This window comes from Salmo salar, chromosome ssa24, assembly GCF_905237065.1.
Source record: "Salmo salar chromosome ssa24, Ssal_v3.1, whole genome shotgun sequence".
Taxonomy (NCBI): Eukaryota; Metazoa; Chordata; class Actinopteri; order Salmoniformes; family Salmonidae; genus Salmo; species Salmo salar.
In genome coordinates this window covers 14,148,157-14,171,354 of record NC_059465.1, presented here as the reverse complement: position 1 = coordinate 14,171,354, position 23,198 = coordinate 14,148,157, and the positions used below count along the sequence as shown (strand labels likewise).

Here is a 23,198-nt window from a genome sequence, read left to right as displayed (position 1 = left end):
CTTCAAATAAAGGGGTCACAAATGGTGGTCTTAAGTACTTGTTTTTTGGGGTCTGTGTACTTTACATTTTTGCTCCATGTACTTTTGGGTGTCAGGGAAAATGTGTTCCATTGACAAATTCACACTTAATATCCCTGGTCATCCCAACTGCTTCTGATCTGGCGGACTTACGAGTGGAGTGTGCCCTTGGCTATCAGTCTTATGGTGCGGTCTGGTTTGCTTAATATAAGGAACATGAGCATCTCCATCCAGTATATTTTACACCAAGTACTTTTACTGTAGTATTTAATGTTTGACTGGAGTCATTTTCTATTAAGGCATCTTTATTTTTACTCAAGTATGACAGCTGGGTACATTTCACCACTGCCCACAAGTCCTGTGTGCTGTTCTAGCTATAATTGACTCATGCCATCTAAAGTTGTGGCAATGTATGAATTATTTTATGGACGATTATCACCAATATTTACTTGGGCTAATGTAATTAATATTCAAGTGGGATGAGAATATATTTAAATCCTGGTCCCACACATTGTAGTTTCTGGTTATCAGGAGAAACCTGTTCCCCTCACAATCAGTGCTGTCATTCAATACATTTGGATGATGGACCTCAAGATGCTTTATAGTAAGTGAACACAAGTAGCTAAAATGAACTACAACAGGTAAACCCAGAAAGCCAAATGATATCGCTTTTATTTAAAATCAAATTAGTGACAATCTACTGCAATAGAAAACATAAATACAAGTGTTTAATTTCTCTCACATGGCCAGGTATTTTCTTTAAACAAAGGAACAAAATGGTAGAAAGCAGCACAGAAAGGCGGTTCCTGTTGACCAGGAATGATAGAGCCTTTCTGTCGAGTCAGTCAATATTTAATGGTCAGTTGATGTTAAAGGGGCTGGGGCGGCTGGCTCCTCAGCCAGACTTGAAGAGCAGGATGGCCACCTGGCCCAAGTAGAAGTAGATGAAATGCTTGGTCTCATGGGTCACGTAGCTGCCAAAGTTCCTCCCTACAATGCAATGCCAGGTGGGGTTGTACTTCTTGTCAAACTCCTGGGAGGGGCAGAGACAGGAATGCATGATTAACAAGACAGCAGTGTTTATTTTTTACAATCCAGTGACCCTGCACCACTGTAGTAAATGTCATACAATTTGACTTCGAGTTCTAGTTAACCAGTAAATCAGGTAGCTAACATTCTAAAAGGTCGGACTACTTGAACTCAATGTTATACCAAAGCCTGGGGATAACATCCCTTTCCCCATGTATGCAATTCAACAGATCGTTTGAGCATCGAACGATATTTTAGACAATCGTAAAATATGGATAGCCACAGAATGAATCAATCCCCCCAGAGAGTAACTTTTGGCAAGAGTCACACTGCTCTGTATGGGGAATAGGCAGGGAGTCATTCAGCCACAGACCATGATAGTTATTGAATAGGTAAGTCTCGGGTGGGTACCTTCTTGATGTATGCGGCGATGTCTTTCTCGATGTTGTACTTCTCCAGAGCCTGCGTGGCGCACTCCACTGCATCCTGCTGCATCTCCTCTGACATGTCGGCATTTTTTATGACTGCTTTTCTGTCAGACATGGTTGCCCTAGGAAACCAAAACATCACAGTATTAACCAACAGCACAGAATGATAGGGTTCAACCTGGGCTCACCCAGTATTTTAAATGCTACTCACTAAATACTTCTAGAAAGAACTTGGTGTGTTAAGACTCATCATCCACTAGCTAACATCTTCAGATCAGAGCTTAACACACCAAGCAGTAGCCAGAATAGATTCCGAACCCTACGCTTGCTTACTGGGGCCAGCAAGACACCGCAGAGCAGGATATGGCTCGGAAAACATACCTCAACCCAGGGGTGAGAAATGAGGTATACTCCGAATTGTCCCATTATCCCAACTGTTACACAGAAGATAAAACGACTGCTAGAGTAGCATTCATTCATTCAATCGTCTCGGTGTAACAGTGAATTGGACAAGTCGGAGTACAACGCATTTCGCATCCCTGGATTGAGGTCCGTCTTTCCGAGCCATGTCTTTAGATTAAGACACCGCGGAGCTGGCTCTTAATCTAAACATGCAGCCTGTCCGAACCTAGCACAGCTGTAAGCAAGCGTAGGGTCGGAATCCATTCTGGCTAACCAACCGTGGATTACTACTGTGCAAATACCAGTTAAATAATGACTGGCACATGGCAACCGCGCTCTGTGTAGTTTCTATGGATACACTTCTAGAGTGGTGAGGAGGAAGGGGAGCTCCAGACCCTTAGTGTCCGGAAGTAATTTAGCCATTCATTGTAGTAAATGCGATCTGTATAGTTTATCTATTTTGTCGAGATCTCTTGTCAATTAACTCTTGACATTTCTGGATTACTCATTAATAAATGTCAGATTTAATCAACAAATACAATAGTAAGTTGAAAAAAGGTTACAAGTACAAGACTGTACACATCTGGCTGTGTTGGCAAAGCAATGATATCTTTTGCTACTGTTGTCTTACGACATTTTCTCAAAACAGTCATGACTATTCAACAAAACATAATTGTAAGGTTTCTTTCCAGGTAATTTCTTAATTACATGATCGTATATCTACCAAAGGAGTTTTGAAGTTGAGGGTGCAGTATTTATGAAGTTTGACAATGAGGATGAAAACTAGCATAGTTCAGCAAGCCAGCTAGTTTAGCCAGGGAAAACGAGCTCAGGCGTAGTGCACATGTGAGCAGTAGGCTAATCAGGAGCTGGTGGCAAAACGTTTGATTAAACAATTCAGAGTCTAAAACCAATAAAATCAGATGACACACACGTATATAATATATACTGCTCAAAACAATAAAGGGAACACTTATACAACACATCCTAGATCTGAATGAAAGAAATAATCTTATTAAATACTTTTTTCTTTACATAGTTGAATGTGCTGACAACAAAAATAATCAATGGAAATCCAATTAATCAACCCATGGAGGTCTGGATTTCGAGTCACACTCAAAATTAAAGTGGAAAACCACACTACAGGCTGAGCCAACATTGATGTAATGTCCTTAAAACAAGTCAAAATGAGGCTCAGTAGTGTGTGTGGCCTCCACGTGCCTGTATGACCTCCCTACAACGCCTGGGCATGCTCCTGATGAGGTGGCGGATGGTCTCCTGAGGGATCTCCTCCCAGACCTGGACTAAAGCATCCGCCAACTCTTGGACAGTCTGTGGTGCAACGTGGCGTTGGTGGATGGAGCGAGACATGATGTCCCAGATGTGCTCTATTGGATTCAGGTCTGGGGAACGGGCGGGCCAGTCCATAGCATCAATGCCTTCCTCTTGCAGGAACTGCTGACACACTCCAGCCACATGAGGTCTAGCATTGTCTTGCATCAGGAGGAACCCAGGGCCAACCGCACCAGCATATGGTCTCACAAGGGGTCTGAGGATCTCATCTCGGTACCTAATGGCAGTCAGGCTACCTCTGGCGAGCACATGGAGGGCTGTGCGGCCCCCCAAAGAAATGCCACCCCACACCATGACTGACCCACCGCCAAACCGGTCATGCTGGAGGATGTTGCAGGCAGCAGAACGTTCTCCACGGCGTCTCCAGACTCTGTCACGTCTGTCACTTGCTCAGTGTGAACCTGCTTTCATCTGTGAAGAGCACAGGGCGCCAGTGGCGAATTTGCCAATCTTGGTGTTCTCTGGCAAATGCCAAACGTCCTGCACGGTGTTGGGCTGTAAGCACAACCCCCACCTGTGGACGTCGGGCCCTCATACCACCCTCATGGAGTCTGTTTCTGACCGTTTGAGCAGACACATGCACATTTGTGGCCTGCTGGAGGTCATTCTGCAGGGCTCTGGCAGTGCTCCTCCTGCTCCTCCTTGCACAAAGGCGGAGGTAGCGGTCCAGCTGCTGGGTTGTTGCCCTCCTACGGCCTCCTCCACATCTCCTGATGTACTGGCCTGTCTCCTGGTAGCGCCTCCATGCTCTGGACACTATGCTGACAGACACAACAAACCTTCTTGCCACAGCTCGCATTGATGTGCCATCCTGGATGAATGAGCTGCACTACCTGAGCCACTTGTGTGGGTTGTAGACTCCGTCTCATGCTACCACTAGAGTGAAAGCACCACCAGCATTCAAAAGTGACCAAAACATCAGCCAGGAAGCATAGGAACTGAGAAGTGGTCTGTGGTCAGCACCTGCAGAACCACTTCTTTATTGGGGGTGTCTTGCTAATTGCCTATAATTTCCACCTGTTGTCTATTCCATTTGTACAACAGCATGTGAAATTTATTGTCAATCAGTGTTGCTGCCTAAGTGGACAGTTTGATTTCACAGAAGTGTGATTGACTTGGAGTTACATTGTGTTGTTTAAGTGTTCCCTTTATTTTTTTTGAGCTGTATATATATATACACACACACAGTATATGGACACCCCTTCAAATTAGTGGATTCATCCATTTCAGCCACACCCGTTGCTGACAGGTGTATAAAAAAAATATATATATAAATAGAGCACACAGCCATGCAATCTCCATAGAAAACATTGGCAGTAGAATGGCCTTACTGAAGCGCTCAGTGACTTTCACCATGGCATCGTAATTGGATGCCACCTTTTCAGCAAGTCAGTTGGTCAAATTTCTGCACCATTAGAGCTGCCCCAGTCAACTGTAGTGCTGTTATTGTGACGTGGAATCATCTAGGAGCAACAACGGCTCAGCCACAAAGTGGCAGGCCACACAAGCCCACAGAACAGGACCGCAGAGTGCTGAAGCGCATAAAAATAGTATGTCCTCGGTTACAACACTCACTACCGAGTTCAAACTTGTCTCTGGAAGCAACATCAGCAAAATAACAGTTCTTTGGGAGCTTCATGAAATGGGTTTCCATGGCCGAGCAGCCACACACGCTTAAGATCACCACGCGCAATGCCAAGCGTCGGCTGAAGTGGTGGAAACGCGTTCTCTGGAGTGATTAATCACGCTTCACTATCTGGGTTTGGCACATGCAAGGAGAACCCTACCTGCCCCAATGCATAGTGCCTACTGTAAAGTTTGGTGGAGGAGCAATAATGTTCTAGGGCTTTTTCATGGTTCGGGCTAGGCTCCTTAGTTCCAGTGAAGGGAAATCTTATTGCTTCAGCATACAATTACATTCTAAACGATTCTGTGTATCCAATTTTGTGGCAACAGTTTGAGGAAGGGCCTTTCCTGTTTCAGCATGACAATGTCCCCGATCACAAAGCGTGGTCCATACAGAAATGGTTTGTCAAGATCGGTGTGGAAGAACTTGACCAGCCTGCACAGAGCCCTGACCTCAACCCCATCAAACACCTTTGGGATGAATTGGGATGAATTGGAACGCCGACTGCGTGCCAGGCCTAAATCACCCAACATCAGTGGCAGACCTTTCTAACGCTCGTGCCTGAATGGAAGCAAGTCCCTGCAGCAATGTTCCAACATCTAGTGGAAAGCCTTCCCAAAAGAGCAGAGGCTGTTATATCAGCAAAAGGGGACCAAATCCATATGAATGCCCATGATTTTGGAATGAGATGATAGACAAGCAGGTGTCCACATACTTTTGGTCATGAAGTGTATTTAAGGAGAGCAAATCTATATACAATCTCGAAATCAGCTGTTACTCTCAATCTTAAAACGATGTTTGAGTGTACCCTGAATACAGAAGATTTATGGTGAAATCGCATCCGGACACGGTAGACTCCTCCTCACCACTATTGTGTAGCTAGAATTCTCATCTTCTTCAATCTATTCAAGTTGTCAAGCAACATTTTTGTTATTTCGAACAAAACAAAAACCATAACTCACCATTTCCCCAAATTAGTAAAGTAAAAATTAGCATAATAACTTACTGCAAACAGCAATGTTTTCCTTTAAATTCGTAAGACAGGTGCTATCATAAAATTAGGAATTACAATACTAGAATGGGGTTAAACCTTATGATGGTCTAAAAGTCAGCCATTTTGGTCAGGGAGTTGCTAACTGGTTGCACATGGCAAGTGTATATGTACATGCAGTTAGCAAGTTGGACAATTTTGAGTTTCCGAGATCCAACTAGCATGTGAAAGCAGCATTGGACAAGTTGTAAAATAATGCAACAAGTACTGATGTTGTATCATAATAAAACACACCTTTCGAAGAAAACAAACGTATCCATTTATGGTCTGTTGATATTGATACACAAAGTGTAGATATAAAACCTGCATGATTTTTCTATTAACTTAAAATGTGTCAACCTAAAATATTGTATTGCACAATTTATGATATCGCATGCTTTACTTTTATTTTCCTGCATAAGTAAAAGCAGGAGGATTATGCCTCTGCCATTCATTCCAATTAGACTGGTTTTGATTTCTCCCTGACCAATATGGCTGCCATTTTTCAACACATTCTGGAACTTTTTGGGTTTCACAAATCCCCTCTAGTAATTGAATAGGATCTCCATGGGTGCCACCTTGCAAACAAGTCATTAATGATATTATGTTAGATGTCGTAATGTAACTTGATATCGGGCTGGCAATCTAACATGAACTAGCTAGCTGCCGTTAGTAGGCTAGCTTGTAAAAGATTAATTAATGACGCCTGTTGTGTGCCACTCAGACGCAAATAGCTAGCGGGTTCAACTGTACTTATCAACTCAGATCGCAAATTATTCTTAGACCACCTACACTGATTAAAAACATTAAGGAGAGCTCATAATAGCCTAGCAATTTTTTTTTACCTTATTATCCAACGCCGGTTGTCTCCGCTATATGGACGCTTGATTTCACAGCTACAACTCCCGCTAAGTGGTGGACAAAAAGTAATGTGGGTGTGTAACTGACAGAAGACACGATCGCACTTATCTCTTATTGGCTAACCGTTATGCATACGGTGTAGTTATTGGTCAATCTCTCGCAGCTTTCGCTGGTATTTCTTGCTGCATTTTATTTCAGCCCATCATGCTTTGCGGTTCATACGTCGTTGGTTTCCATGGCAACCGCTGTGTAAGTGTAAACAATATTAGCAAAGACAGTACTATTAGGCTTCTACTAATGCTTAGCAGTACACAGACTCAAAGACATGTAGCTAGCTAGTTAAATAGAAGTCTATTTTTTTATTTTTTATTACTCATAATATGGATTTATTACACACAAACCGGAATATACGTTTTGTACGTCCATTGTGGCTGGTCTGAAAAAGTGTGCCCAGTCTATCGAAATAGATTATATTTTTATGCACAGACAGACCCAGGTACCCATTTAGTAAATTGCCCATCTCCCTTACTCAAAAATACTTAATTTACTCTGACAGGGTGATCTTTAATGAGCCTTCGAGAAAAAAATATACATTTTCTGTAAATGTCTTTATTTCACTCACCCATCATTATAAACAATGGAACACATTACTTAAATACATCTAAGTATCTATACCTACAGTGACAAGACCATCATAACATATACAACACATGCACCATTCTCTTGATTTCTAACATGGGTTACTAAAAACCTGACTAGTTTGCTGTTAGCTAGCAGTATCAATAACAGTACAAAAGTTAGGCCATCTTGACATGTTTATGGGCACCATTTATTCCCTAGAAATCATGAGGATAGAGCTCAATTACAAACCGGGTTACATTTCCACCCATAAAAATTAATTACAAAAATCTAGATAGGGAAAATGGACTCCAACTGCTCACGGGTACATCTGGTTCTAAAAAGACAGAAGAACTATATGTAACATAATATCCATTAATCACTCTGTGTTTTCATCTTGGAAGTAACTTCATCTCAAAAGCATGATACATGGTCCCCCAGACATAATACATATAAAACTTGACAGTGAGTGAAGGAAACAACAATGTACAAAGATGCTGCAGGAGTGACTAGTCAGGCATACTAAAAGATCTGGTATTGTCCTAACAGTAGTCCTATGCTTTAGCCTGGTGGCCAGTCTGTTTCTGCAGTCAAGGTGACATTGTTGCCTAGCTAGCCAAACAAGACCGTGACAAAGCAGTAACAGACTGCGTTGCTGTTCGATACACAAGTTATTATTTTAGCGCAATAAAAATATATTTGGATGATTCTGCTGAGTGACAGTAATGTAAACAAATAATTCTGTCTTGGCATTGTCAGAGTACAAATCTCTGGTGATGTCGTCAAAAAAAAGCACGCGTATCACAAGAGTTAGAGTGTTTGCAAGTATATTTTGAGTATACACGTTCTGTCAATCTGTGGGAGAAACCTCAGAACAACTTAAAAAAGACCAACAAGGTTGTGCTATTTTTCCCTCCTGGGAAAACAGACACCAAAATAAAAAGAAACCCTAAGACACATAGATAAACACAAACATACACTATTTTCAGCCTTGTTGGCAGTTAAATCATGTGAGGATAAAAAGTCCCTTCTTATCATTCGCTGCGTTCTTTGGGCTCTCTGTATTTCCATTGGATGTAGTCAAAGATATCCTTCTCACTGTCCACCATCAGAGGTTCCCCAGCCATACCTACAACCAGAGAAACACAGACATGAACTAACCTTGCTGTTTAAACTGACTTTACACAGTTGGCTAATCCAACTGTGACGGAGAGATGGAAACGTTGCTGAATTTCAGTAAATAAGATACAGGTGCCTTTAAAAAAATCTACCTCCAGACACTTTGATCTGAAGGATTCATTGCATGCCTTCCAAAAGTATTCACTGGCCTACACACAATACTCCATAATGTCAAAGTGGAATTATGTTTTTAGAATATTTTCCAAATTAAATAAAAATGAAAAGCTGAAATGTCTTGAGTCAATAAGTATTCAACCCCTTTGTTATGGCAAGCCTAAATAAGTTCAGGAGTAAAAATGTGCTTAACAAGTCACTATTACACGCTGCGTGCAATAGTGTTTAACATGATTTTTGAATGACTACCTCATCTCTGTACCCCACACATACAAATATCTGGAAGGTCGCTCAGTCGAGCAGTACATTTCAAACACTGATTCAACCACAAAGACCAGGGAGGTTTACAATGCCTGGCAAAGAAGGGCACCTATTGGTAGATGGGTAAAAATAAAAAAAAGCAGACATTGAATATCCCTTTGAGCATGGTGAAGTTATTAATGACACTTTGGATGGTGTATCAATACACCCAGTCACTACAAAGATACAGGCGTCCTTCCTAAGTAAGTTGCCGGAGAGGAAGGAAACTGCTCAGGGATTTCACCATGAGGCCAATGGTGATTTTAAAACAGTTAAGAGTTAAATGGCTGTGATAAGAAAAAACTGAGGATGGATCAACAACATAGTAGTCACTCCACAACACTAACCTAAATGACAGAGTAAAAAGAAGGAGGCCTGTACATAATACAGATATTCCAAAACATGCATCCAGTTTGCAGAAAGACACAAAAAAAAGTATACAATAAGACACTAAAAAAACTGCAAAAAATGTGTCTAAGAAATGAACGCTTTGTATTCGGAACCAAGTTAGTTATGTTTGGAGCAAATCCAACACATCACTGAGTACACCACTTCATATTGTCAAGCATGGTGGTGGTTGCATCATGTTATTGGTATGCTTTTCATCATTTCCAGACACTGGGAGACAAATTCACCTTTCAGCAGGGAATAACCTAAAACACAAGGCCAAATATATACTGGAGTTGCTTACCAAGATGACATTGAATGTTCCTGAGTGGCCTAGTTAAAGTTGACAATAAAAAATAAAAAATTGACTTGAAAATCTTTGGCAAGACCTGAAAATGGCTGTCTAGCAATGATCAACAACCAAGTTGACAGAGCTTTAAGAATTAAAAAAATAATAATGTGCAAATATCGTACAATCCAGGTGTGTAAAGCTCATGGAGACTTACCCAGAAAGACTCACAGCTGTAATCGCTGCCAAAGATGGTTCTAACATGTATTGACTCAGGGGTGTGAATACTTACGTAAATTAGATACTTATGCATTTCATTCTGTATTCACCGAGGTCCATAGGGCCGCACAATTGTTTTTAAAGATTTCCTCGGCGTCAAAATGTGTAAATATTTTCCCCCAAAATGATTTTGATTATATATAGATTACATGTTTTTACTAAAAACGTGAGTCACATTGAATCGGCTCGCGGGCCTGTATATTTGACACCCTGGTCTAGGAATAGGGGCAAGGGGTTGGTTTTGGACTGCTGATATTTCAGCGTGACTCACCAGTGACCCCCACTGGACGGATGGTGTACTCATTGAGGGTGAAGCCTTTCTCCAGAGCGTGAGTTCTCATGTTCTTATTGAAGATGTCACTGCCAGTGAAATACAGCACACCACAGTAATACTGGTCCTTAGGAATTAACCTGCAGTGAGATAAGGGAAATTGTATTTCTGTTACAGCAAGGTAAAGGAAAAGATAATCAAATGTCATTGAAAGAGCTCTATCTGACCATCCTCCAGGCAACAGAGTCATCAGAACCACGTGATTAGGTGCGTTTGTGGAGGGTAACTAGCTACCCACCTGATATCAATGCGTCTGTGAAGATATTCCTCCTCACCTTCATCATTCTGCTGCAGCTGGCAGACTCCCTAGAGACATATATCAATGACCATGTGGTAGAGGGGTAGGACACTTATTTATAGCTAAATAAAGACTGAATAGATAAACTATCTGACTGATTAAACTAATTCTGCTGACAGACATCCTAGAGAGAGAGCAACAATCACATAAATAACCAGTGAGCCATCTGCTTGAACTGTTGCTTCAGATTTAGTAAAGTACAGACCCTCCCTGCACAAAATACAGACCCTCCCTGCACAAAATACATCACCAATGACAACATAAAACATCTTAGTTACTAGACAGATTAAGCAACATTCCTTGCAGCTTGCTAGCCACAAAAAGTCCTCACCATGTATTTGGTGTCTCCTTTGGACAGTGTGTCTGTAATGAACCCAATGGATTCAAAATGCTCCACCACGGCATGGAGAAGTTTGGGCTGAAAGAGGAAGAGCAAAGAATTATGTTATGAGCATATGCGAGTCATCTTCTGTTGAATGCAATGATGTTGGAACATTGCTGCGGGGACTTGCTTCCATTCAGCAACAAGAGCATTAGTGAGGTCGGGCGATTAGGCCTGGCACACAGTCGGCATTCCAATTCATCCCAAAGGTGTTCGATGGGGTTAAGGTCAGGGCTCTGTGCCGGCCAGTCAAGTTCTTCCACACCGATCTCGACAAACCATTTCTGTATGGACCTCACTTTGTGCACGGGGGTATTGTCATGCCGAAACAGGAAAGGCCCTTCCCCAAACTGTTGCCACAAAGTTGGAAGCACAGAATCGTCTAGAATGTCATTGTATGCTCTAGCGTTAAGATTTCCCTTCACTGGAACTAAGGGGCCTAGAGCGAACCATGAAAAACAGCCCCAGACCTTTATTCCTCCTCCACCAAACTATGCATTCTCCTGGCATCCACCAAAACTTTTGAGTCAACTATTCACCACATTTTATGCACTGCAGTGCTAGCAAACTGTAGCTTATGCTTTCAGTACGAGATTCATTCTCTGATCCTTTGATTGGGTGGACAACACGTCAGTTCATGCTGCAAGAGTTCTAATAGGTTGGAGGATGTCCTCCAGAAGTTGTCATAATTACTGTGTAAGTCTATGGAAGAGGGTGAGAACCATGAGCATCCTAGGTTTTGTACTGAAGTCAATGTACCCAGAGGAGGGCAGAAGCTAGCTGTCCTCCGTCTAAACACCATGGTTCTACCCTACATAGTGCTGTTGAGGCTACTGCAGACCATTGCAAAACAATGTGTTTTAATCAATTATTTGGTGACATGAATATATTTCATATAGTTTTATCTAAAAAGGATACATTTTTAAATGTTTCACTGTTTTTATGAAATTCACTGAGGAGGATGGTCCTCTCCTGCTTAATATATATTAAATCAATACAGTGCCAAAGCAGCAGTTGGCATTGTGGAGTTTGGTGGTTACCTGTTTCTCATCCACAGAGGTATAGTTTGGGTGGGTCAGTAAGATATCAATATCCCCACTGGATTCAGCACCTGCATGAGGGAATGCAGGAACAGTTAAATAATTAAGAAATTACCTAAAAGATTATCACATGCATAAAAATCTGTCTTCCCAGTGCAATCACTTCCTTGATACTACATGACAATTGCAAATATAAACACAGTTAGTAATAGTAAAAACCACCAGGTACATGGTGGACTCACCTCTCCTGTAGCTTCCACAGATTGTCCCAATGTACTCAGTATCCACCAACTCCAGCTCCTGCAGAATGAGAGTCTGGACAAACACACAAGAAGCATAAGACAGAGGTAAGAGTAAATACATGCCATTCTAATCACTTAAAAAATTCAATCTGAATTCGCTCTCTCACAATAGTAATTTCACTCACCTCCATCTTCGTCATCTCAGATCGTGGAATCCTCTTCTCAAACTCCTCAAAGTACCTACAGCGGGCACAGAGCAGCGTCACCAAGCATGCAAAGGAAACTTACATTGGAATGTATGAGTCACCAACCAATGATGCAAATACAACATTAGCAAAACACTTACATTGGTGCATGCAGACTGAGCCACTGACATAGGAAATTCATACTTACTTGAGTCCAATCTGCTGATGATGATTGAGCTTGTGTTCGATTTTCTTCAGATCTAAAAGCACAACAGTGTTAATGTAGTCTAATAACAATTGAAGTTACTTATGAAATTGTATGGCATTCCTACATATACTCAACCCTTCACCATATGCACTGCAGGCTACTCTGGTATCTTCTTCTAAATGTAAAATAGCTTCAAAAGTTGAGCAAACCTTCCAGAGTCTTCACTCCCTCATCAAAGAACTTTCTGGCAGCAGCAGGACTAGTGGAAGAGAAAGAAAGAGTTAACTGCTCAGGTGTCTTAAATAAGGTCTGGAACAAAATCATGCAGAACGGTAGCTCTCTACGAGAAGGGTTTGCCACCCAGGGGCTAGGGTCAGGGATTGGGTTTAACAAACAATGCAGAAGACATACCCAATACCAGTGACTCTGGTAAGGAAATTGATGGAGGAGCTGGTGTCATCATTACGAATCTAGGAAGATAAACACAATCCATTAGCCTGCATCAAACTGAGTGAAATTAATAATATAATCATCATCTTTAAAAAGGTTATTTGTGCATTTTGTATTGTGGTCACAGGGGACAAAGAAGTGACAGACTGCAGAATTCACTGTCCTTGCATTAAGTTTTACATGGCATCCCTCAAACACTTACCTTTTCTAACTTCTTAAGTGTTCCTGTTTGTAAAAACTCATCTATCTTCTTAGCGATCTCTTTTCCAACGCCATCCTATTTAAAATAGATGAACACAATAGAAAGTATAATGATATATTGTTATAGTATGTCACTGGTGAGCATTGGCTGTCATCAGATGAGCTTTCAAGTCAATCAACTACAGTCAACCACCACTATAACAGCACTGTACTGTCTGTGACATTTTCCTCTCTCATCACTTATGCCCTCACCAGTTTCTTGGCCTCTTCCCCATTTTTGATCTTCTGGGGGTACTTGGAGATCACTGAAGCTGCTTTCCTAAAGAACACAGTGGCACAACACAGATAAAGTTATTTACAGTAAATGAGGGAGTAAACGAGGCGTAAAAAAAGAAATGTTCGTATGACCAAGGACCGAATGAGCCATATAAATAACTTAAACAGATGTCTGTTGTGAAGGGACACTCACATCTCTCACTACACTACTCCCATATCTTACCTGTAGGCATTGTACTTGTGTATAGCTCTGTTGACATTCCTCTCATAGTTGGCCAATTCTGGGAGAAAGAAACAGATACAAAAGCACACTCACTCACAGGCTTCGCATATGGAAGAAACAAACTCTAACAGAGAATATTGGAGAGATTAACAGGCTAAACTACCTAACCTATCTATTATGTGCTAGCCAGCTGTCGTTAGCTAGCTAGCTAGCTAGCCTTCAAGTCTCTTGGCTTACCGGTAAGAAAGTCTGTTATTCCCTCGTTTGGGGATTCCTGTGGCGCTTTCCTTTTACTCATCTCTGTATTCAAGCTTTTCCAAAAGTATATTGTATTGTATTCTTATTTTACGTGCTTGCAAGTAGTGTAGCTAAGACTGCCTTTCTTCTGCTTCTTTTTCTTCTTCTGATGGTTTTACCGCGGACTACAACCCAAAAATGAGTATTGCCGCCACCAAGTGGACGGTTGAAAAACCAGAACAAGGTCAAAAGAAAATCCATATCCACCCAAATAAAATAGTACATTGACAAAACAAAACTCCCACTTCTTCCTTCTTTCAAATCTCGATATCTCCCTTCTCAGGCTCTAGGGCTGCTCCGCCGCGAAATATTGCCGCATCCACAATATCTATCTTCCTGGACCTTCTCTCCACCTTGGCAGTGCCATTAATCACCATAGCTATAAAGGCCTCAAAGTCCACCTTCTTAACCTTTAACATGTCAGGGTCCTGCTGGTGAAACACATATGCTGCAGCCAGCAGTGAAGGCCTATCCACCACCATTCAAACCCTCAACCCTTTTAACAGCTGCTGCATATGAAGTGCTCTGGACAGCACTGACTTTGGACACCTCATTCTCTTTATCCCTTGTCTGGCAATTGAAATATGTAGCTTTTTGGTTCCAACCACAATTGCAACATGTCACATGAGCAAAAGCTTTACGATGATCACACTGCATTGGTCTTTGGATAAATGCTCTGACTCTGTAGTTTATATACCCCAACTGCACATGAGTAGGAAGAAACTCCATATAAAATAAATTAAAAAAGAACAGATAGACTTAACTTTTTCACCATTCACTATACGATTCATCCGACGTGCATCAATCACTCCAGTAATATTTTTAATCTCTTCAAAATTGACTTCCCACGAAACGTCAGATATAACCCCCTTGAGGGGTGCCCTGTTCCGAAGAAACACACATGACACTTCAAACTTATCAAATTGGGTGAGACGCAACAAACGTTCCTTCTGATCCACAGAACCACAAAACATCAAACCCAGCACTCTCTCCACCAGTTTGGATATCTCAAATTATTTTTTTCAAGATTGGTCATCTGCTCAGCTACTCCTCATTAACAAACCATACTCCTACTAGATATGAAGGGACATTCTCATCACTGTACACTGCTCCTTTTTCCATTCATTTGGACCAGTGGTTCCCAAACTTTTTAGTCCCATACCCCTTCAAACATTCAACCTCCAGCAGAGTACCCCCTCTAGCACCAGGGTCAGCGCACTCTCAAATGTTGTTTTTTGCCATCATTGTAAGCCTGCCACACTCACACTATACGATACATTTATTAAACATAAGAATGAATGTGAGTTTGTCACAAAGCGGCTCATGGGAAGTAACAAAGAGCTCTTATAGGACCAGGGCACAAATAATAATATAATCAATAATTTTGCTCTTTATTTAAACATCTTACATATAAAACCTTATTTGTTCATTGAAAATTGTGAATAACTCACCACAGGTTAATGAGAAGGGTGTGCTTGAAATGATGTACATAACTCTGCATTGTTGGATTGTATTGGAGAGAGTCTCAGTCTTAAATAATTTTCCACACACAGTATGTGCCTGTATTTAGTTTTCATGCTAGTGAGGGCCGAGAATCCACTCTCACATAGGTACGTGGTTGCAAAGGGCATCAGTGTCTTAACAGCGCGATTTGTCAAGGCAGGATACTCTGAGCGCAGCCCAATCCAGAAATCTGGCAGTGGCTTCTGATTAAATACAATTTTCACAGAACCGCTTGTTGCAATTTCGATGAGGCTCTCTTGTTCAGATATCGGTAAGTGGACTGGAGGCGGTGCATGAAAGGGATAACGAATCCAGTTGTTTGTGTCATCCATTTCGGGAAAGTACCTGCGTAATGGCACATCCAACTCACTCAGGTGCTTCGCTATATCACATTTGACATTGTCTGTAAGCTTGAGTTCATTTGCACACAAAAAAATCATTCAATGATGGAAAGACCTGTGTGTTGTCCTTGTTAATGCAGACAGAGAAGAGCTCCAACTTCTTAATCATAGCCTTAATGGGACAAACCGAGAATACGTGGAACGTGAGAGAGGTACCACAGTCTAACTGTGTCTGTTTAACCTTTTGAATGTATTTTACTGTATAGTAAACAGCCACCACCCTTGCATATAATGTACTACAATGAGATAAAGTCTAACTATTCTAAGCATACACTCCAACCACAGATGTGGCTTTGAATTTGACAAGGCGTTGAGAAAGAGGGAGAACCCCTCCAGTTTGAGCAGGGCCCCCGCCACCCCTCTCTGGCCCCTCTCCAGGATGTGTGTGGCGTTAGGGCTGAGTCATTGGTGCTGAGGGATGCGTGTGCTGTAGCAGCCTGAATACAACACAGGGTCCGGGGTAAGGGGACCAGAGACAAAGGCTGGACTCCCATCAGCGTTCCCCTCCAGACGACCCCTAGCTGGGATAAGACTCATCCACAGAAGGATGGGAGTGTAAGGAAGTAAGGAAGACAATGAACAGTAAGACACTGGGTGGCATGTTGTACCAACAATTATTGGGATTTTTAAAAGCTGTACATGTTAGCTATCTTACCAGAGACAGGACATTTGTAGTATTTGGGAAAAAAGGAGTGCTCTGGGGGTATGGGCCCAGATATCATGGAGGGACCCTCACACATCACTGAACACCTGTTGCAACACAGAGACCAACACAGAAATTCTAAATTGGGTTAGTTTTTTCACTGAGTTCACATTTCAGAAAGTAACGTTATCATGTCGGAAATCAAGTAGCTAGCTTGCTAGCCAGTTAGAAAAAAAACACTCCGACCATGACCTGCTGTTAGAGAAAATGTGGTTGTTAGCTCTTAAACGTTAAGTCTGCTATTTAGCACTATGGTGTTGAACACTAAGCTGTAGTCGGTGAACAGCGTTCTCACAAACAGTTGAAGTCGGAAGTTTACATACACCTTAGCCAAATACATTTAAACTCAGTTGAACAATTCCTGACATTTAATCCAAGTAAAAATTCCCTGTCTTAGGTCAGTAAGGATCACCACTTTATTTTAAGAATGTGAAATGTCAGAATAATAGTAGAGAGTGATTTCAGCTTTTATTTCTTTCATCACATTCCCAGTGGGTCAGAAGCTTACATACACTCCATTAGTTTTTGGTAGCATTGCCTTTAAATTGTTTAACTTGGGTCAAACACTTCGGGTAGCCTTCCACAAGCTTCCCACAATAAGTTGGGTGAATTTTGGCCCATTCCTCCTGACAGAGCTGGTGTAACTGAGTCAGGTTTGTAGGCTTCCTTGCTCGCACACGCTTTTTCAGTTCTGCCCACACATTTATGGGATTGAGGTCAGGGCTTTGTGATGGCCACTCCAATACCTTGACTTTGTTGTCCTTAAGCCATTTTGCCACAACTTTGGAAGTATGCTTGGGGTCATTGTCCATTTGGAAGACCCATTTGCGACCAAGCTTTAACTTCCTGACTGATGTCTTGAGATGTTGCTTCAATCTATTTTGTGAAGTGCACCAGTCCCTCCTGCAGCAAAGTACCCCCACAACATGATGCTGCCACCCCCGCGCTTCACTGTTGGGATGGTGTTCTTCAGCTTGCAAGCTTCCCCCTTTTTCCTCCAAACATAACAATGGTCATTATGGCCAAACAGTTCTATTTTTGTTTCATCAGACCAGAGGACATTTCTCCAAAAAGTACGATCTTTGTCTCCACGTGCAGTTGCAAACCATAGTCTGGCTTTTTTATGGCGGTTTTCAAGCAGTGGCTTCTTCCTTGCTGAGGGGCCTTCAGGTTATGTCGATATAGGACTCGTTTTACTGTGGATATAGTTACTTTTGTACTTGTTTCCTCTAGCATCTTCACAAGGTCATTTGCTGTTGTTCTGGGATTGATTTGCACTTTTCGCACCAAAGTACGTTCATCTCTAGGAGACAGAACACATCTCCTTCCTGAGCGGTATGATGGCTGTGTGGTCACATGGTGTTTATACTTGCATACTATTGTTTGTACAGATGAACGTGGTACCTTCAGGCGTTTCGAAATTGCTCCCAAGGATGAACCTGGCTTTTGGAGGTCTTTACTGATTTCTTTTGATGTTCCCATGATGTCAAGCAAAGAGGCACTGAATTTGAAGGTAGGCCTTGAAATACATCCATAGGTACACCTCCAATTGACTCAAATGATGTGAATTAGCCTATCAGGAGCTTCTAAAGCCATGACATCATTTTCTGGAATTTTCCAAGCTGTTTAAAGGCACAGTCAACTTAGTGTATGTAAACTTCTGACCCACTGGAATTGCGATACAGTGAAATAATCTGTCTGTAAACAATTGTTGGAAAAATTATTTGCGTCATGCACAAAGTAGATGTCCTAACCGACTTGCCAAAACTATACCTGGGATAGGATAAAGTTATCCTTCTAACCCCCCCCCTTAAAAGATTTAGATGCACTATTGTAAGTGGTTGTTCCACTGGATATTATAAGGTGAATGCACCAATTTGTAAGTCGCTCTGGATAAGAGCGTCTGCTAAATGACTTAAATGTAAATGTAATGTAAATGTATAGTTTGTTAACAAGAAATTTTTGGAGTGGTTGAAAAACGAGTTTTAATGACTCCAACCTAAGTGTATATAAACTTCCGACTTCAACTGTATGTCTGGCAGAAAAACAGTACTATGTATTGTTTATGACCTTCTCATGATAAATCATTTCTTTTGGGTATGTCTATTTAGGCAGAAATCTAAATTTTGACATTACATTTAATCTGTAGGATAATAGCTTGGCTAGTAAATTAGGTAGCAAAATATATCGATGCATTTAAAAAATATATATATATATTTTACCTTTATTTAACCAGGTAGGCAAGTTGAGAACAAGTTCTCATTTACAATTGCGACCTGGCCAAGATAAAGCAAAGCAGTTCGACACATATAAACACAGAGTTACACATGGAGTAAAACAAACATACAGTCAATAATACAGTAGAAAAATAAGTCTATATACAATGTGAGCAAATGAGGTGAGATAAGGGAGGTAAAGGCAATAAATAGGCCATGGTGGCGAAGTAAATACAATATAGCAATTAAAACACTGGAATGGTAGATTTGACAGTAGATGAGTGTGCAAAGTAGAAATACTGGGGTGCAAAGGAGCAAAATAAATAAATACAGTAGGGGAATAGGTAGTTGTTTGGGCTATTTATAGATGTGCTATGTACAGGTGCAGTGATCTGTGAGCTGCTCTGACAGCTGGTGCTTAAAGCTAGTGAGGGAGATAAGTGTTTCCAGTTTCAGAGATTTTTGTAGTTCGTTCCAGTCATTGGCAGCAGAGAACTGGAAGGAGAGGCAGCCAAAGGAGTAATTGGCTTTGGGGGTGACAAGTGAGATATACCTGCTGGAACGCGTGCTATGGGTGGGTGCAGCTATGGTGACCAGTGAGCAGAGATAAGGCGGGACTTTACCTAGCAGGGTCTTGTAGATGACCTGGAGCCAGTGGGTTTGGCGACGAGTATGAAGCGAGGGCCAGCCAACGAGAGCGTACAGGTCGCAGTGGTGGGTAGTATATGGGGCTTTGGTGACAAAACGGATGGCACTGTGATAATTAATTAATTGACGACTGACTGATAACTAGACATAACATTACTGTTCCTAAAATACTAAATATAAATAAACACATATTTATACAAACACTATAGTTACAATCGATTTTACAGTTTTGTGACAAATATTACCTTTTATAAAATACTACAGACTTCAAGCCAACTACAGTTAGCCAGCTAACACTGCAGCCCAGTCAACTAAGCAGCAGAGTCAGTGATGACGCAGACAGTGACAACAGTGCTCAAACCAAATCCCCCACCATGGCAACAGTGTAACCATTCCTACTGCAGATAACAAGTAGCTTTAAAGTTTGACAGACAGGGAAAGTGGTTATTCACTAGTGGCAGTGAACATAGAGGTTACTTTCGTTCAATTTAAAGAGTAGGAATTTTTGCGCAACTATACAACGGTTATTATGGCATCACTAACTTTTGACGTGACAAGAACATTTATCCGTTAAATGTAATAATATAATTGGTGATGGCATATATTTGCACCCAAGTTTGATACAATGTAGAAAGGAGGATTTTTTAAATTTTATTATTATGAATATTATTTTTTATTATTATTTTTTGCCTCTTTTCCTCACCAATTTCGTGGTATCCAATTGGTAGTAGTTACAGTCTTGTCTCATCGCTGCAACTCCCATACGGACTCGGGAGAGGCGAAGGTCGAGAGCCATGCGTCCTCCGAAACACAACCCAACCAAGCCGCACTGCTTCTTGACACAATGCACATCCAACCCGGAAGCCAGCCGCACTAATGTGTCGGAGGAAACACCGTACACCTGGCGACCTGGTCAACTTTATAATGCTTATTGTGAGAAATAAAGCCAAGACATGAATAAGCAATTGAGGGCTAATATGAGTTTCATATAAGTTATATATAATATGAGTGCCATCATGAGTCTCTGAGGTGGAACTGCTGGGATAGATGGAGCAATCCTGGTTGTTGGGCAATATAAATACAGTTTCTGTGCCATAAAGATCCAGACCTCTTGGCAGAGGCTGTGCATACAGGGAGGCTTCTAAAGATAGCCTCTTCTGTAAGCCTAGGACTAGCCTAGGCATAATGTTCTTTGCTTCAATGTGAATTTTGCAATATGGGTATAGCATAAGCAGGGTTGGGTAGGTTACTTTCTAAATGTAATCCGTTACAGTTAGTTACCAGCTGCTACCTGTCCAGAATTATGATCATTAACGTAACTTTTGGATTACCCAATCTCAGTAATGTACCGTAATCTGATTACTTTCAGTTACTTTTAGAATATTACCAATTGAACAACATCTATCGCAGGATAAATATACAGTATGCACTATGCAGCTGTTGCAAGAGCGCATTGGCTGGCTGTCCACTGGTCGCAATAACAATGATTGATAGGCAGCTTAAACTTCTTAAATTCAACCATTATTGGGTTAATATACACATATACCTCAATAAGCCCAACATGAACCCACATAAACCCCAACATGGCAACCACATGAGGGGCCAAAGTGGATCCTGAGGACAACACTTTGTGGGTCCTACAGTAAGTGGTTATCCTATTTGGGGCCTACGTGTTAAAACCATTCTTCAACCCATGTAGGCTTAAAACTTGGCACCCCTGTGGGTAAGAGCACATTTGCCCACTGGGGTCCCTCAAGAAGCACAAAATGAACCCATGAACATACTGTAAAGCCCAACATGGCAACCACAAGTGGGGCCAACATGGATACTGAGGACAAAACTTTGTGGTTCCCTGTTGGGTTTCCCTCATGGGGCCCGTTGAACAGCCCTTCATTAACCCATGTGGGCCCCACATAAAAATATTTGCTAGGTACATTTGTGAACAGCCACACACAACAACCACAATCCGTAAGGCGCAAATAACTTAATGAGAGTGCAGGTGTGATTCACACCAATGCGCTATATAAATATCAATAAAAGTGATATCCGTATCACTCATAGTCTACACCACTGCTGGCGTCCTTACCTCAAAGCGTTTATTTAAGTTGTATAATCTTTGGCTGCCGACAACAGTTGCACCATTGGAAACCATAGCTTGGACTGTAGCCTACAAAAGAATATCTACAAAAGCCTATGATGACACACCATTTGGTGTGTCATCATAGTGGTCTCTGACTTGTGGTCAGACTCGCTTTGACCACAAGTCAGAGCGAGCTATGAGGACACCTTTGCAAAAGCTAATGGGATCCAAGTAAATAAATAAACAAATACATTTCGATATTTTTTTTTTGGGGGGGGGACACTCAGTCGTGGTCTCAATTTACTGTTGAGAGTTAGAATGATAGAATACACAATGTGCAATTCCGAAACGTGGTTGTGCATCAGCAGTTTTCCTCTTATATGTTACTCACCGACAGTCACTCAATTAGCCCATTTTAGTAAGTTAGGCTAGTTAGTCTAATCATGGCCGAAATATCAAATCAAATCAAATGTATTTTTATATAGCCCTTCGTACATCAGCTGATATCTCAAAGTGCTGTACAGAAACCCAGCCTAAAACCCCAAACAGCAAGCAAAGCATGTGAAAGAAGCACGGTGGCTAGGAAAAACTCCCTAGGAAAAACTCCCTAGAAAGGCCAAAAACCTAGGAAGAAACCTAGAGAGGAACTAGGCTATGAGGGGTGGCCAGTCCTCTTCTGGCTGTGCAGGGTGGATATTATAACAGAACATGGTCAAGATGTTAAAATGTTAAAATGTTCATAAATGACCAGCATGGTCAAATAATAATAATCATAGTAGTTGTCGAGGGTGCAACAAGCACGTCCGGTGAACAGGTCAGGGTTCCATAGCCGCAGGCAGAACAGTTGAAACTGGAGCAGCAGCACGGCCAGGTGGACTGGGGACAGCAAGGAGTCATCATACCAGGTAGTCCTGAGGCATGGTCCTAGGGCTCAGGTCCTCCGAGAGAAAGACAGAAAGAGAGAAAGAGAGAATTAGAGAGAGCATATTTAAATTCACACAGGACACCGGATAAGACAAGAGAAATACTCCAGATGTAACAGACTGACCCTAGCCCCCCGACACATAAACTACTGCAGCATAAATACTGGAGGCTGAGACAGGAGGGATCAGAAGACACTGTGGCCCCATCCGATGATACCCCCGGACAGGGCCAAACAGGCAGGATATAACCCCACCCACTTTGCCAAAGCACAGCCCCCACACCACTAGAGGGATGTCTCCAACCACCAACTTACCGTCCTAAGACAAGGCCGAGTATAGCCCACAACGATCTCCGCCATGGCACAACCCAAGGGGGGGGGCGCCAATCGGGCATGCAGGGCACATGCCCACGAGCCCTGACCTCCAGGGGGGCTCCATTGATTTTGTTAGTCACTCTCACTCAGATATTATATTAACATGGCATGAATCATGGCAATTGCAGGAAGAATTGTAGAATTGCAGGAAATAAGCTTTAAAATAGCAGAAATGTCTCTGCACCCCATGGAAAAATGTGTAGAATTGGAGGAAATTGGCTTTAAAACTGCAACAAAAAAAGTTATGTCAAGCAAACTTAATTGTTTACGTTTTGTTAATAAAATATTTTTCTGCCAACACAT

At 41.7% G+C, this 23,198-nt stretch overlaps 2 protein-coding genes across 2 annotated transcripts; both read right to left on the bottom strand.

The window, feature by feature from the left end:
* Positions 1–309: 309 nt before the first annotated feature.
* Positions 310–6,802, bottom strand: dyl1 (Dynein light chain 1, cytoplasmic). The gene is given in 3 exon segments (NM_001141596.1): positions 310–1,051; positions 1,459–1,597; positions 6,733–6,802. Coding segments are annotated over 2 exon segments (270 nt in total). The 5' UTR covers positions 1,591–1,597; positions 6,733–6,802; the 3' UTR covers positions 310–913.
* Positions 6,803–7,337: 535 nt separating this feature from the next.
* LOC106585055 (DNA polymerase beta) lies at positions 7,338–14,197 on the bottom strand. Its single transcript, XM_014170810.2, has 14 exons — positions 13,988–14,197; positions 13,751–13,808; positions 13,504–13,570; positions 13,253–13,327; positions 13,012–13,070; positions 12,810–12,859; positions 12,601–12,652; positions 12,393–12,447; positions 12,208–12,280; positions 11,966–12,036; positions 10,875–10,961; positions 10,484–10,551; positions 10,186–10,325; positions 7,338–8,495 (listed from the first exon to the last, which is right to left on the bottom strand). The coding sequence occupies exons 1-14, from the start codon at positions 14,046–14,048 to the stop codon at positions 8,401–8,403; spliced, it is 1,011 nt and encodes a 336-aa protein (XP_014026285.1). The 5' UTR covers positions 14,049–14,197; the 3' UTR covers positions 7,338–8,400.
* Positions 14,198–23,198: the final 9,001 nt, after the last annotated feature.

What these genes read in the sequence shown, in the direction of transcription:
- LOC106585055 (XM_014170810.2), bottom strand. Translation starts at nt 14,048, where the DNA reads ATGAGTAAAAGGAAAGCGCCACAGGAATCCCCAAACGAGGGAATAACA. An exon ending in ACCAGAGTCACTGGTATTGG is followed by an intron (nt 12,860 to 13,011) that starts GTATGTCTTCTG and finishes CTCTTCCACTAG; the next exon opens with TCCTGCTGCTGCCAGAAAGT. An exon ending in CTGAGATGACGAAGATGGAG is followed by an intron (nt 12,281 to 12,392) that starts GTGAGTGAAATT and finishes GTGTTTGTCCAG; the next exon opens with ACTCTCATTCTGCAGGAGCT.